General features: G+C 48.3%; 1 protein-coding gene across 2 annotated transcripts in view; it reads right to left on the minus strand.

The window, feature by feature from the left end:
* Nucleotides 1-755: 755 nt before the first annotated feature.
* TEKT3 (tektin 3) overlaps nucleotides 756-14,921 on the minus strand; it is a 36,436-nt gene continuing 22,270 nt past the window's right edge. For both annotated transcript variants that reach the window (XM_058703880.1, XM_058703881.1), the window contains exons 5-8: nucleotides 12,705-12,848; nucleotides 10,676-10,898; nucleotides 7,976-8,130; nucleotides 756-1,104 (exon numbers count right to left, since the gene is read on the minus strand). In XM_058703880.1, coding sequence (XP_058559863.1) covers nucleotides 888-1,104; nucleotides 7,976-8,130; nucleotides 10,676-10,898; nucleotides 12,705-12,848 — 739 coding nt within the window. In that variant the 3' untranslated portion in view covers nucleotides 756-887. The remainder of the gene's footprint in view (nucleotides 1,105-7,975; nucleotides 8,131-10,675; nucleotides 10,899-12,704; nucleotides 12,849-14,921) is intronic.

A 14,921-nucleotide genomic window follows, 5' to 3' on the forward strand; every position in this document is an offset into this window, starting at 1 on the left:
TACGGCATGCAAATGTTTTTCATTTACAGTAAAGAAAAAGTTACTTAAGCAAAACAACTCCTGAGATACCACAGGACCTCCTGGAATGCAAGCAATGCCCCATTTTGCAGCTCATCCAGGGTCAACGCCTCTGTCATTCCACACCCCTTGACGCTCAGTTCCCTTGAAAAGGGTTCCCCAAGTCCCGTCGATGGGTTAGAATATGCTTTGCATTTCTCCCGTCTGTGCCTCTACGGCCACCTCTCTGAGTTCATTGCTCAGTCGTGATTTCATCGGGCCATTTCCCCGCTCGGACCTCCCCCAACTCCTTGACCTGCAGTTGAAGGCCTCCCCACCTCACGTGCCCCGCCATCATGAATCACAGCCTGGTCTCCTTAACTAGGGCTCCCAACGCACTGTGTATTTTTCCGCCCGTGTTTTGGCTCAGACTACCCCCAAGGTACCCCGCGTACCCAAGGGTCTTTCTCCTTTTCTGTTTCCTTCGAGGCAGAGCTGAAAATCCACCCTATCTGTGATTCCAGCCCCCACCACCCTCAGAGGAGATACATTTCTACTTCCCAACCCATTCGTGTTACACAGAGAATAACGAGTATAATATAAATAATCCTTTCTCTCTCTCTCTCTCTCTTTTTTTGTTTTTAATTTCTCCTTTAGATCGGGTGTCTTTATTTCCTTCCCGTAGCTCAGAAGCCTAGGAAATAGTAGAAAATTAAGGTTTGGAAGGAAACATAAGACTTTCCAGGACAGGACGCCCGTACCTTTCTATCAACGCAATCCTTTAATAAGTGAATAGAGGAGCAGCTGATTTCAATGCTGCCACCAAAGCCCTGTGGCTTTGGTTCTCTTTCCCCGGCTCCTCCTGGGGGGGTGGGGGGGGGGGGGGTCCCCTAACAGAAGCCCACCAACCGGAGGGTGTTGGGGAAAGTTTTCCGCATGCTCATGCACTTTTCCTGGTCGATGTACAGGGAATTGGCTTTGACGGCCAGGTCGTGCTCCAGGGTGGCTTTGGTGTGGACCAGCGACTGCAAGGTGTCCTCTGCCTCCTCCAGACGCTGCTGCAAGGTCTGGATGGTGTCGTCCACCTCGTATACTTCATTGACAAGGCTGCGGAGGCAGAGAAGCGCCCGGTTAGGTTGGCGGAAGTCACTCCCCCGAGACCGACTATGTGCTGAATTAAGGGCCTGCATGGTTACTGGATTCCCACTGGACGGTGGCTGCTGGGCTGAGTCCCCCAGCAGCCCCACGGGGCACCCCGACGTCAGAAAAAAAGGAACCAGTGCTTGGGCTCCCTTGTGGTTGCGGTACCAGGCCGGGGCCACTCCCCTTAACCACACCCAGAATCCAAAAAGCAAGGATTTGGTTGGGAGTTCAAGCCCCACGCTGGGCTCCCCGCTGGGAGTGGATTCTACTTTTTAAAAAATATTATATTTTTTCTTTAATTTTTTTTTTTTTTACATTTATTTATGTTTGAGAGACGGAGAGAGACAGAGCACAAGTGGGGGAGGGACAGAGAGAGAAGGAGACACAGAATCCGAAGCAGGCTCCGGGCCCCGAGCTGTCGCACAGAGCCGGAGGCGGGGCCCGAACTCACGGACCGCGAGGTCATGAACCAGCTGAAGTCGAGACGCTTAACCGACTGAGCCACTCAGGCGCCCCCAAAATGTCATATTTTAAAAACAGAGGCAAAACTTGTAAACCTGTGACAGTGTGATATTTTTTTAAATAGTAAAAATGGGGGGGGGGCGGAAATCAAAGCTCAGCTGGACTTTCTTATATTTATTTCATCATGGAAATTATTTTCATTGTTAGGGACTTTACTCAGTGGCTAAAATGCAGCACAAACTGTCACCATAGCCTGGGGGCAGGGGGGGGACAGTGGGAGGGGTTAGTTAATGGGACTTTTCTTGGATCATAATGCCCCTGCCCCCCAGCAGCGTCCCCAGGTCAGGCCTCAAGTTCCCAGAGTCAACGTACTTGTAAAGGCAGGAAAACATAATGAACAGGAAGCTGATCGTGCTTGAAATCAGCTACAGAACACCGTGGAACAGGCCGTAGTTCCAATTACCTTGTGACGGTAAAAAGAAACATGACACGTTTTTCATTAAGATAAAAGAGGAAAAAAGATTCATTCCATGGAAAAACCTATAGCATCTCCTCAAGTTACATGGGTCAATATTGTTTGAATTGTTTCCTTGAGTATCAGTGAAACTTCCCCAAACGTCTGTTGACCTTGTCAACGGTGAACTGCCTGGTGAACTGCCTGGTCTGCTCTGAGCCACTGCTCTCTTTTGTTCTCTTTTCTACTGGGGTATTACTTTTATCTTGTTCATTTGCAAAGAGCTCTTTCAGGATTAGGCATGCTGATTTTTTTTTTTTTTTTGCTGTTTTTTTTTTTGTTTGTTTTGTTTTGTTTTTGGTCTGCCTTCCTTCTGGCAAATGTTTTCCCTAAGTTGTTTTTTGCCTTTTTGATTTTGGTTATGATGTTTTTATTATACGTATGATTTCAATTTTTTACAGTAAGCCCAATCTTTCCCTCTCTCTCTCTTTCGGTGATTCCTTCCACCGTGTTGGTATTTAGAAAGTCTTTCTCTTCCTGAGGAGCAGTTAAGCAGGCGCTCCTTTACCCACGGATTTGGCCAATTACACTGAGGAGAGAGGACTACGTGGTCACTTAAGAGAAAGAATAGGAAACAGTTTATAAAGAGACAGTAATAGGGGCGCCTGGGTGGCTCAGGCGGTTAAGCATCTGACTCTAGATTTCAGTTCAGGTCATGATCTCACAGTTCGTGAGTTCAAGCCCCACGTCAGGCTCTGTGCTGGCAGAGCAGAGCCTGCTTGGGATTCTCTTTTTCCCCCCTCTCTCTGCCCGTCTCCCCCCCCCCCCCACTCATGCTGTCTCTGTCTCTCTGAAAATAAATAAATAAACTTAATACAATTTAAAAACCAGGGACGCCTGGGGGGCTCAGTGTGTTAAGCATCTGATTTCAGCTCAGGTCATGATCTCACGGTTCATGAGTTCGAGCCCCGCGTCGGGCTCTGTGCTGACAGCTCGGAGCCTGGAGCCTATTTCGGATTCTGTGTCTCCCTTTCTCTCTGCCCTTTCCCCTACTCATGCTCTGTCTCTCTGTGTCTCTCAAAAAAAAAATAAACGTTAAAACGATTTTTTTAAATTAAAAAAACAGACAATAATAATGATAGCAACACACTTCTTAACTACTTTATTATATATAAATATAGTATATAACATGTATATGTGTATTATATACATTCTATACATGTAGTGTATATATATATATACATATATATATATATATATATATGCATATGTATACACAGTCCTAAGTACTTTCCATGATCAGACAATTTAATCCCCATAACAACACCACAAAGTAGATACTACTATTATCCCCATTTTACAGATGACAAAACCAAGGCATAGGAATTTAGGTAACTCTCCTAAACTCTCCTAGTTTTGCATGGAACTAGCCATCAGCTGCTTTTATTTTTTTTTAATTTTTTTAATGTTTTTATTTATTTTTGAGACAGAGAGAGACAGAGCATGAGCGGGGAAGGGGCAGAGAGAGAGGGAGACACAGAATCCGAAGCAGGCTCCAGGCTCTGAGCTGTCAGCACAGAGCCCGACGTGGGGCTCGAACTCACGGACTGTGAGATCATGACCTGAGCTGAAGTCAGACGCTTAACCGACTGAGCCACCCAGGCGCCCCTTTCAGCTGCTTTTAATTACCGTGCTGCTCCCCTGTCTGACTCTAGTCTGTTGAAAACACAACTTCAAATTTATCAAATTTTAACTAGTGATTCAATATTAAGGTCTTCTTAAAAAAAAAAAAAATTAACGTCGTCTTTATTTAGGAATTCATTTGTCAGCAGACTGGAGGGGCACGGAATTAATCAAAATCTACAATAATATAGGGGCACCTGACTGGCTCAGTTGGTGGAGCATGTGACTCGTGATCCCAGGGTCATGAGTTTGAGCCCCACATTAAGCATGGAGCCTACTTTTAAAAAAATTGTCTTAACGTTTATTTATTATTGAGAGAGCGTGAGCAGGGGAGGGGCAGAGAGAGAGATACACAGAATCCAAAGCAGGCTCCAGGCTCCGAGCTGTCAGCACAGAACCCGACGCGGGGCTCCAACTCACAAACCGCAAGATGGTGACCTGAGCCGAAGTCGGACGCTTAACCGACTGAGCCACCTGGGCGCCCCTAAAAACATAAAATAAAATAGACAGTAATAATATAAAGAGAACAGTGACAATGAACAGAATAAAGATACGGTGTCCCTAGAGATAGAAAGGGATTTCTCCATCATAGAAAAACACCCAGGCCATGAGAAAATCATTATACCAAGGCAACCGTATAGCTTCACAGAACCCTGCAGCTGGAATATAAATGTGAGAGGTCATCAAGCCCGGCTTCCTTGTTTTGCAGGCAAGGAAATTGAGCTGGGGGACTGATGAACTGCCCTCTCCACAAGCAGGCGGCCCACATGAATTTATAAGCTTCACGCGGTTATCCAGGAAACCAAGAAGGAAATAAGGAGCCTCACTGGCCGTAATAAGGAACTGGGTCCTATTTCCTGCCCCTGCCCTCTCTGCTCCCTGCAAGCAAAGCACAGAAGCAGAGACCCGGGGAGCTGGCTTCAGGATACAGGACCCCGTTGGGTAAGACCGTCTCATTCCTATTTGTAATCCCCACAATGTAGGGTTGCCAGGTAATATACGGGATGCCCAGTTAAATCTGAATTCCAGATAAATGTGCAATTTTTTCAGGATACTAGTTTTTTAATTGCAACAGACGACACGCAACGTAGAATTTACCATCTTAACCATTAAAAAAAAAAATTTGCAGTTTGTTTATTTGAGATAGAAAGCATGAGTGGGAGAGGGAGGGGCAGAGAGAGAGGGGGAGAGAGAGAATCCCAAGCAAGCTCCACACTGTCAGCACAGAGCCCCATGCGGGGCTCGAACCCACGAACCGTGAGATCATGACCTGAGCCGAAGTCGGACGCTCAACCGACTGAGCCCCCCAGACGCCCCTTCTCACTCATCTTTCAAGGCCACATCTCACCCCTGGCTTCCTTGTTCTCCGCAGATCACAGAGAGCTGTTCTGCTGAAACCACTCATTTTGGGAGGGGAATTACAGAACTGAAAAAACATTTTGCGTTCAAATACAAATAAAGCTACCGTCATTTTTTTTTTTTTTTTTTTAACGTACCAAGATTATTTAAGTGAAGCAGAGCCTGGTCTGGCCTCCCACCAAAGATGCCAAAAATGTTTTAGCATTGCTTTTGAAAGAACCCCTTCGGAAAACTTGAAATGAAAACAAAAGTCTGGACACGAAAACTGCAATTTGTCACTCACTCCCCTGAGTCCACGGTCTTTCTCGTTTCTTCGTCTACACGGCCAAAGGGTTCCTCTCCGAAGGATGAGGGTGAATAAGGAAAATGATCCCCTCCCTCAGTCGTCATCCCAAATTCCACGGCTGTTCCTCTAGGACCGTATCTTTTGGCAACGACACTTTAACGAGAAATCTTGACGGAAACAAAAGTCGGTTTTGTCCTGAGGTCAGGAAAGGGGCAGGAGCAACAGACATACTGTGGGTTCTACAGGAAGCAAAGGGAGAGTAAATTCTGCGTAGCCCTGAAGGGGGAAGAAGGTAAAAATCACGCAGCCCTGAATGCCTCCTTGTCTGCTTAGACAACTTAGACGGCTGCTCAGAAACCTTTTAAAAAGCAGCCCCTTGTGTGTGGGTCGGATGGCAGTGTGAACAATTTACGGACCCCCGTCTCCCCTTCTGGTGCCGCTGCAGAAACTCTCAGAGAAGCAAACTTCGCTCAGCGTCCCCTGATAATATTTTCAGAGAGCCACAACCCGCGAGCAAATCCTAAAGGGGCCGGATGGGCCTTGCTCTCACTCCCGGCGTCCTGGGAAGCAAACGGGTGCTGCAGACTGGCCGTCGGGGGACCTGCCTGGCCTCCAGGGTGGCGGAGGTCAGCTCACCCCAAATAATGCCCGGGCTGCGTGTGGGGAGGGGCTCCCTGGAACCCACTTGGGGAAGCGTGGTGCCAGCCTGGGTGCACTGCTCTGTGATGGCCCGGACGGCCGCCCCGCCGGGGGAAAGGCAGCCGCTCCGTTGGCCTATCGGCTGAAGCAAGCTTCTTAGCATCCGACGCACCCGCCGTAGGGGAATGGTACAATCACCACCCCCGTGAGAGGCAGGGAGAGAAATGGTTGATTGGGTTGAATGGGGCTCTGCGGTGCGGTGGGCAAGGACTCACTCTGCGTCTCTACCCGCTTGTGCCTCAGTTTCCTTGTTTGTAAAATGCGGGTAGTCAGTGAGGTCCTGGAGGGCTGAGGACGGGCCCCGGCACTGAACGAGAGCCAAGCAGCCACTCTATCCCGGCCATCGCCCTCTTTCTTATCTTCACCATCGTTGGATTGTTGGCCTCACAGCCATCTCCCTTGGCCTCCGAGGAATCCACACTTGTGTCTCCATCCACACTTGTGTCTCCAGACACAAAGCTGTTTTAGCCGTAGGATAAATCCTTTGTGATGATGAGGGAACCCCACCCGGGAACCAGGCGGGAGACAAGACCAGCGGGCGGCCATCCCCCCCCACCCCCAGCACCAGAAAGGAATCTGGAAGTTCAAGCGCAGCCCCTTTCGGCCTCCACTTGCTATAAGTTCGATTTGCTTCCGCACGGGGCCTTTCCTGACCTGAGAAGGGCAATGATGAAATCCAGAAAGAAAAGGCAAACTGGCAGGTGTTGGGAAATTGGACGTGAAGCCAGAATGTGGGGCGGAGCGGAGGGGGTGGGGTGGGGTGGGGGGAAGCTTTGGCCAATTCCCCAGGAACCCATCCCAAAAAGGGATGTTTGAAGTTAAAATCATCATCCTAATCAGATGCATCTAGCGTTCAGCGGCCTCCGAATCTTCCTGTTCCTGTGTATGTGCAGGACGTGACGAGGGCCAGCTGCTTTTGATTTCTACTGAGAACAGAATACACTGAAATGAGCCTAACAAAAAGGGTCCTAGGGGACCACGATGATGGTCCTAATGAGGACAAGAGATATTAAATGCCAAGAGAGGCCAATGAGAACAAGTGAGTGAGAGCAAATAGACAGGGGTCATTGGAACTGGTACCACACGCCCCTTTTCTGATGAGTCCCAGGCGCTGAAATACACACAGGAAACAACACTTACAAGAGAGGTACTTATAAGAGAGGTGTTCTGGAAAACCCAGACCCCAGGAGAGTGCAGAGGAACCCGGACGCCCCACTGGCCCCAATGAATGAGCCTCAGTGTTTATTATCATTTTTTTTTTTGCATATAGTATTGGTATCATTTCCTTTTTTTTTTTTTTTTTGTGGTGGATTGTACATGCAAAAAATTTACCATTTATTTACTATAAAATTTTTTTTAAGTTTATTTTTGACAGAGAGAGAGAGAGAGAGAGAGAGAGAGAGACATAGCATGAGCAGGGGAGAGGCAGAGACAGAGGGAGACACAGAATCCGAAGAGGGCTCCGGGCTCTGAGACATCAGCACAGAGCCCGATGCAGGGCTCGAACGCACAGACTGGGAGATCATGACCTGAGCCGAAGTCAGATGCTGAACCCACTGAGCCACCCAGGCGCCCCCATCTCAACTGTTTGTAAGCATACAGTTCAGTGGCATTAAATACTTTCAAACTGTGGGGCCTCCGTCACCACCACCCACCCCCAGAATTATCATTCATTCTCCTCAATTGCAACGTCATGCCCATCGTGAATAATTACGAACACTTTTGAAGGATGCTCCTACAGAATCAGCATCACTGTGCTCCGCGATCTGACCGGTGTGAAAGCAGGAAGCGCCTTCATGAAGACCACAGAGCCACCATCGGGCTGGTGGGTTGCCCCCCAGGCGCGTCCCCCCCAGCCTGGCCCTCCCGCCAGGGGCGCTCTCCCGCCTCACCGTAGCTGAGCCATGTCCCGGCAGAGCTCTATGTTGGGTCTCCTGGTGCGCTCGTCCAGTCTGGTCTGAGCCACCTTCAGGAAGGCGGACTTGTCCTTGATGGCCTTCTTGATGGATTCTATGGTCATCTCAGTCTGGAAGATCTCCTGCAGGGTCTGTAGGGAGAGGAGCAAATGCCTGAGGCTTCTTGCATTTGAGGAGAGGGCCCCTTGCCCTCCCGTGGGGAGGGGGTTTCTCTGAGCTCCTTGATCCCTCCCAGCCCCATCCCTTGGGAATCTCCGGAGAGCTGACTGTGGGCATCTCTTCCCAGGGCCAGGTGCCACCTGCCAGGTGGGGAGAGTATTTACACGATAGAGATGAGCAAAGACTGCAAATTGGAGCTTCCTTCCCACCCACAACCGCTAGATCACCTGTTGTTAAATATTTAGCAGCGCGCGTGTGTGCCTAAGGCGGGAGGTGTGAGTGGCCCTTACTTCCCTCCTCAATCAGGACGTCCTGCCTCTTTGTCTTCTTACTAGCCTCATAGAGGCGTTTTCCTGCTGGTGGACGATTTGCCTTGAAGCTAATCAAGTTCAAGTTTCTGGGTGTCTCACTTGCGTGAGAGGAGCACTGGCAGTTTGGGGGTCCTGACTTTTCTCTTTTCGTAAAGAGGGTTCCCCCCGCCCCGAAACTGCATCACCCTGGATCCCTCCCTGGTCTCTTCTCCTAGACCCTGACAATTCCGCCTTCTGCCACGACCTTGACCTCTGCACTCCCAATTCTCCCCATCAGCCCACCACTCTCCCCTTCCTCGGCCACCTTCCTGTGGCCTGGAGACACATCCCAGGGTCACCCAACCTCTGGGTCTCTCTAAGATACAAGATGGCAGGACCAGTGTGTTGCCCATGTGTGTTTACCCCCCAAAGTGCCCAGCATAGTACTTTGAATGCAGCTGGTAGGAGCTGAATGCTATTCTCTTCCCCAGCCCCCCAAAAGTTCCTGTGTCCAAATCCTAACCCCAGTGTCTCGGAATGCGATTGTATTTGAAGAAAGCGCCTCTCAGAGAGGCAATTATGTTAAAAAGAGGTCATGGGGGTGTGGCGCCTGGGGGCTCAGTCGGTTACGCATCTGACTTCAGCTCAGGTCACCATCTCACAGTTTGTGGGTTCGAGCCTCACGTCGGATCCTCTCTCCAACCACACCCCCCCCGCCCCTTCCCCGCTCATGTGCCTTTTCTCTTTCTCTCAAAAATAATTTAAAAAAAATTTTTTTTAAATGAGGTCATGAGGGTAGGTCCTAGTCCAGTACGACTGGTGTCCTCATAAGCAGAGGAGATTAGGACACGAGCAGGCACGGAGGGAAGAGCATAGGACACATAGGGAGAAGATGGCCATCTGTAAGCCAAGGAGAGAGACCTCAGAAGAGACCAACCCTACCCTGCTGACTCTTCAATCTTGGGACTTGCAGCTTCCAGAATTGTGAGAAAATCGATTTGTGGTGTGTAAGCCGCCCGGTCTGTCGTGCTTTGTTATGACAGCCTTAGCCAACTGATGCAGAAGTAAATACAGGTTCGTTGAACAAAGGGACTCCGATCACGCGAGCCTTCTAGAGGCCTTTGGAATAGCTTCGGACTGCCCCGTGGACACCTTCCCACTGATGTGTCCTACCGTGTGGCTCCAGCCTGCCTTGGCAAGTTTCTCTTCCCAGGACACACGCCATCCGTTTACAGACCTGACCTCCGCCTCTGACCGGCCACCTCCTGAGGCTTTGCTGGAGACGTCACTCTGCCTGAATGTTCGCTTCCTTCCCCAGACCCCGGCGACACTTTCTGTATTTAGTATCTGGCGACCGCGGTTTATAACTTTCTATCGTTACTGATTGTTCATGAGCTTCCCGTGTGTCGCTGGGAAGCTTCACAAATACAAGCTTCCTGGGGACACGACGGACTATCCTACTTCTCTCTTCTGTAGCGCACTGCCCGGCTCAACAGATCTCCTGCCCTAAGAAGACACCAGGAGAAGGGGACTTCAACTGCTGCCATCCAGGAGAGCCTGGTGCCCCCAGGGGGATAATATCACCTTCCAGCAACATGGCTGAATGCGTCAGGTTCTTAAAATAAGAAATGAAAACCCACACGCAGCATAATCCACAGAAATCATAACGGCTCCAAGAGAGACGCGAAAGAAAGAGCTCCTTGTTTATCTTGAAACACTCGACTTCTGCTGAAATCCTTCATTTTATTGTCATCGTAAAACGTTTATGCTTAGAGCACTTTAAGAAGTTCAATATCAGAAACACTTTGAACCACCTAATCGTTTCCTGGTTTGGGTTTTATATGCCAGGAAAAGGGCCTGAAATAATTGAACAGAAAACATCCCTGCCATATGTTCTAATAATACATTCGCTTCCTAGTTACATCCAGTGATCCATTAAACTTTAACCATAATATTTTTGTTTCTATTAACTACTAGGAACCTTTCCATGCACAGTGCATTCTTTGTATTCCAAACACAAGTGGATTCCGATTTCATTTTGACACCTGGCTACGTGGCTAAAATAAACGGCGTGCTTTGTACTGGCTTTAATTTTTCTCAGTCTGGATGGCCAGGAGGTCACGCGTCTTACGGCATCTCGGCGGCAGCGGTGAGAGATTTGTGATCTCAGAGCCCCCTGCCCCATCTATCCGGGTCAGCCAAGGGGTACCACGGGCGCTTGATTTACCTTCGCTAAGTGAATCTGAATCTTATTTTTAGCATCTGCAGTCTCAGCAATACGATTGGTGAAAGACAAGTTCACTTTGTTGAACTGATTCCACATCTCATTGGCAGTCACAACCAACAGGTTGTGAATGTCGTCCCTTAGCTTGGAAGAGGCCGCTCGCGTACTTTGCGAATGGAGAACATTGTCATCCGTAAATTTGGCCCAGGACTCGGGCACTGAGACCCTGGAGGGAAAAAAAAAAAAAAAAGTAGAATCCTACGTGGGTGACAAGGATGAATCGGCCTAGATGGTCTGCAGGAAATCATTCATTTTGTGAAAGACAGAACCCCGTAGCAATGAATCCTGGTGTTATTGCCTAAAATATAAACATCAGAGCAAAGCTTGTCGAAAACTTTTCTAAATTGTTCCTTATTTTCCTGCTAATGTTTCTGTAAATCCAAAGCATACACTAAGTCCAGTCGGGAGGCCTGGGGGGATTGATGAAGGGTATCAGCGTGTTGAGTCCTAAGAAATGTGTCTCACTGGCCCACTAAACATATGAAGAAACATCCAACCTCAGGAGTAATCAAGGAAGTACTAACGAAAACAGTAATATAGTAATAACCCTTTACTGGAATAGCAAAGAGTGAAGAGAATGATAATGTTGTGGTGAGCATGTTTTAAACGTGTTTTAATGTTTATTTATTCATGGGGGGAGGGGCAGAGAGAGAGGGACGGACAGAGAATCCCCAGCAGGATTCCCCGATGCAGGCTCAAGCTCACGAACTGTGAGATCATGACCTGAATCGAAATCAAGAGTCAGATGCTTACCCAATTGAGCCAGCCAGGTGCCCCAAGGCAAGGAAAATATGCTTCATTTCAACTGTGGTCATGGTGATACAGGCATAGAAATTGGTCAAAACCCACCCCAATGTACACCAAATGTATTTCAGTGTAGGTGAATTTCACTTCAATCAAGTTGGGTTTTGTTTTTTTTTTTTTTAAGGGAAGGATTGGAAAAAGACCATGAACCCAAGACTGCATCCAGGGGCCTGGCATGGAAACCACTGATGGAACAAGTTTAATGTTCAACATTTAAAGCAACAAGCAGTGATGGGGCGCCTGGGTGGCTCAGTTGGGTAAGCGTCCGACTTCGGCTCCGGTCGTGACCTCACAGCTTGTGGGTTCAAGCCCCAAGTTGGGCCCTGGGCTGACCGCTCGGAGCCTGGAGCCTGCTTCAGATTCTGTGTCTCCCGCTCTCTCTACCCTTCCCCCACTTGCACTCTGTCTCTGTCTCTCAAAATAAATAAACGTTAGGGGCGCCTGGGTGGCGCAGTCGGTTAAGCGTCCGACTTCAGCCAGGTCACGATCTCACGGTCCGTGAGTTCGAGCCCCGCGTCAGGCTCTGGGCTGATGGCTCAGAGCCTGGAGCCTGTTTCCAATTCTGTGTCTCCCTCTCTCTCTGTCCCTCCCCCGTTCATGCTCTGTCTCTCTCTGTCCCAAAAAAATAAAATAAACGTTGAAAAAAAAAATTTAAAAAATAAATAAATAAATAAATAAACGTTAAAGAAATTTTTTTTTTTAAGCAACAAGCAGTGATGGTAAAACAGGAAGCTGTTTTTTTGTCCCACAGTTTCTGCTTCAAGTAGCTGTTATTTTCACAGGTAGAACTATAAACGAATAAAATAAATAAATAAACTATAAACAAATATTCTTTTTTTGAGCTTGTAAATATATATATATTGTTGAAGTAGAGTGGATTACAACGTCCTAATAGTTTCAGGTGTACAACACAGTGATTTGATGATTCTATACATTACTCAGTGCTCACCACAATAAGTGTAAACAGCAAATATTCTTTTACAAAATAATACAGGATGCAAGAGTCAAGGCCTGACGGAGGAACATGCACGCTTACTGAAGATCCGCCCAAAGCAGGGAGGATCTTTTCTCTTCCCGTGTTTCCCGCTTCTAACCTGCATCATTTTGAAGGGAGAGAGAATGAATCAAATGACGTCAAAACCCTAGAAGTGCCTCGTGCCCAACTTACGTCGCATCGACCCTCTCCACTCCGCGAAAGTAGCTGACACCATCCGACGTGTTGCGCAGATGGTGGCATTTATCGTCGATTCGGTAAGCTGCCTGTTTGTCACTCAGGTCCTTCTCCAGCTCGTGCTGGGAAGCTCTGTTAGCTCTGTAACACCGAGTGGGGGAAACGGAGCTTCAGGTTTAGGCAACAATTTGATATGAGGAAGAGTAAATACCCTTCTGTGCAGGGACCCGTCCACCACTGCGGTCTGGGTCTCTCCTCTCGCACACAATGTCCAGCTTCCCAATTAACAGGCACCCTCCCCGAAGGTGTCCATACATGCGAGTAATTAGAACCCTGCCCACACTGCCCCTCCCATGGTGTGTGGTGGGGCTTGGGAGAGAAGAGGTGCAGACAAACAGAAGGTTTGAAGCCCTGAGGCTGGGGCCCATCTTCCTCACACAAGCCCTGTTCCAGGAAGGATACTGGTTTAAAGTAATCTGTCCACACCTGTGCCTCTCTTTCCTTCTTCTTTTCCCTCTTCTATATCCTAATCCCCCCATTCTTTGAGTCCCGCTCTGTGAGAAGTTTTGAGACATTTAAAGCCAGCTTCCCTCCATCTAAAAGTGACTTCAGTTTGTGCTCACGGGAGGCTGAAGAAGTTTGCCAGGAGATAGAAACCAAGAGTCAAAATTCAGCTCTGGGGCAGGGGAGAGAGTGCTTGAAAGCAGATCAGGAATTGGTGGCCCTCAAGCTCATATGCTCCAGCAGCCACCCTTCTGGGAAGGAAGAGACTCTCAGATGCATGGTGCTTCCTGCTCTGCCAAACAGAGAAGAGACCCAGCAGTTCACCACCAAAGAGATAGGCCCGTGGGGTGGGCATGGGTGACGGGTGAGCCACATCTTTACTCAGGCAGCAGTCGATTCAACAAATGCCTGAACGTCCACTACATGTCAGCCACTGTTCTCCAAGCCCGAATGCATCCATGGACAAGGCAAACATCTCTTCTCTAAAGAAGCTGACATTCTAGCAGGAGGAGACAGGCAATACCCCTAAGGAATAAGGAAATCATGTGGTTGGTTAGCAGAACAAGGCAGAAAACAAAGCAGGGAAAGGGAAACAAGAGTGTGAGTGATTATTTAAATAAGATGGTCAGAGTAAGACTCCTTAAGGAGGCAGTGTTTGAGCAAAGACTTGCAGGAGGAAGAAATAGATCAGGCAGGACCTTGCTGGGTGTTGGAAGGAGTCAAGTTTTGTTCCGAGTGAAGGGAGAGACCGCTGATGTACAATTTTAAAGGATCATTTGGTGCTGGGTTGAGAACAGACAGCAGGGGACAGGTAGACCCATTAGCAGATGGGTACAGTTAAGTTACGCAGGAGAAGGATAGTAGTGGCTTTGACCAACAGGGTAGTGGTAAAGGAGGTGACAAGCGTTCGGATTCTGAGTGTTTTAAAGAGAGAGCCAATCTCTCCTAGAAGCTTAAACATCAATGGAGAATAAGGAGGTGCCATTGAGTAATTGGAATAGCAGAATTCCATCAACAGAGATGGGTGAGGCTGTGGGTGAGTAGGCTGGGGAGAAAACGGAAGTTCAGCCAATACATTGAGCTCAAGCGTCCATTAGACATCCAAGTGGAGCTGCCAAGGAGCTTGTTGGAACTTGGGAGAGAGGTCTGGGATGGAAATAAAAATTGGGGGATCATTAGCATCTAGATAGCATTTGAAAACGCAGGACAACTGGATGGTCTTCATCATTTCGGTATTCCTGGCACACAGAACGGTCTTGGCATATGGAAGCCATTTGGTAGAGCCTGTGTTGAACTGACTAGACTAATCCCAGCTGCCTGTACCTTTAGGTAAGTCAACTGACCTATCAGAGCCGATTCCTTTTCCGTGAAATGGAAACGAGGGTAGCAACATGCCAGTAGTCTGCATTTTGTGAATCCTAAAACAATCTTGGGAACTCTAAAACACATGCAAAAGTTGAAAGATGGGAGAGTTGCCTCCCCTTGCTATTTCTGCATTCAGTCTCCTGCTTCGGGTTCTTCTGTTGAAACCCTAAGATTAAGGCCTTTCTGACTTGTGGTCTGGGACCAAGATGCCCCATAGCCTTCCTCTCTTGGGCTGATATGCCCTGGACTTCCTCTGACCTGACCTCAGAAACTCCCTTAGGAAGGTGTTAGAGGCAGCATCCCATCAACCTATCTTATAACCCAAGATGGGAAAAATCCTGGCTG

This window comes from Neofelis nebulosa, chromosome 16 (assembly GCF_028018385.1).
Source record: "Neofelis nebulosa isolate mNeoNeb1 chromosome 16, mNeoNeb1.pri, whole genome shotgun sequence".
Classification (NCBI taxonomy): Eukaryota; Metazoa; Chordata; class Mammalia; order Carnivora; family Felidae; genus Neofelis; species Neofelis nebulosa.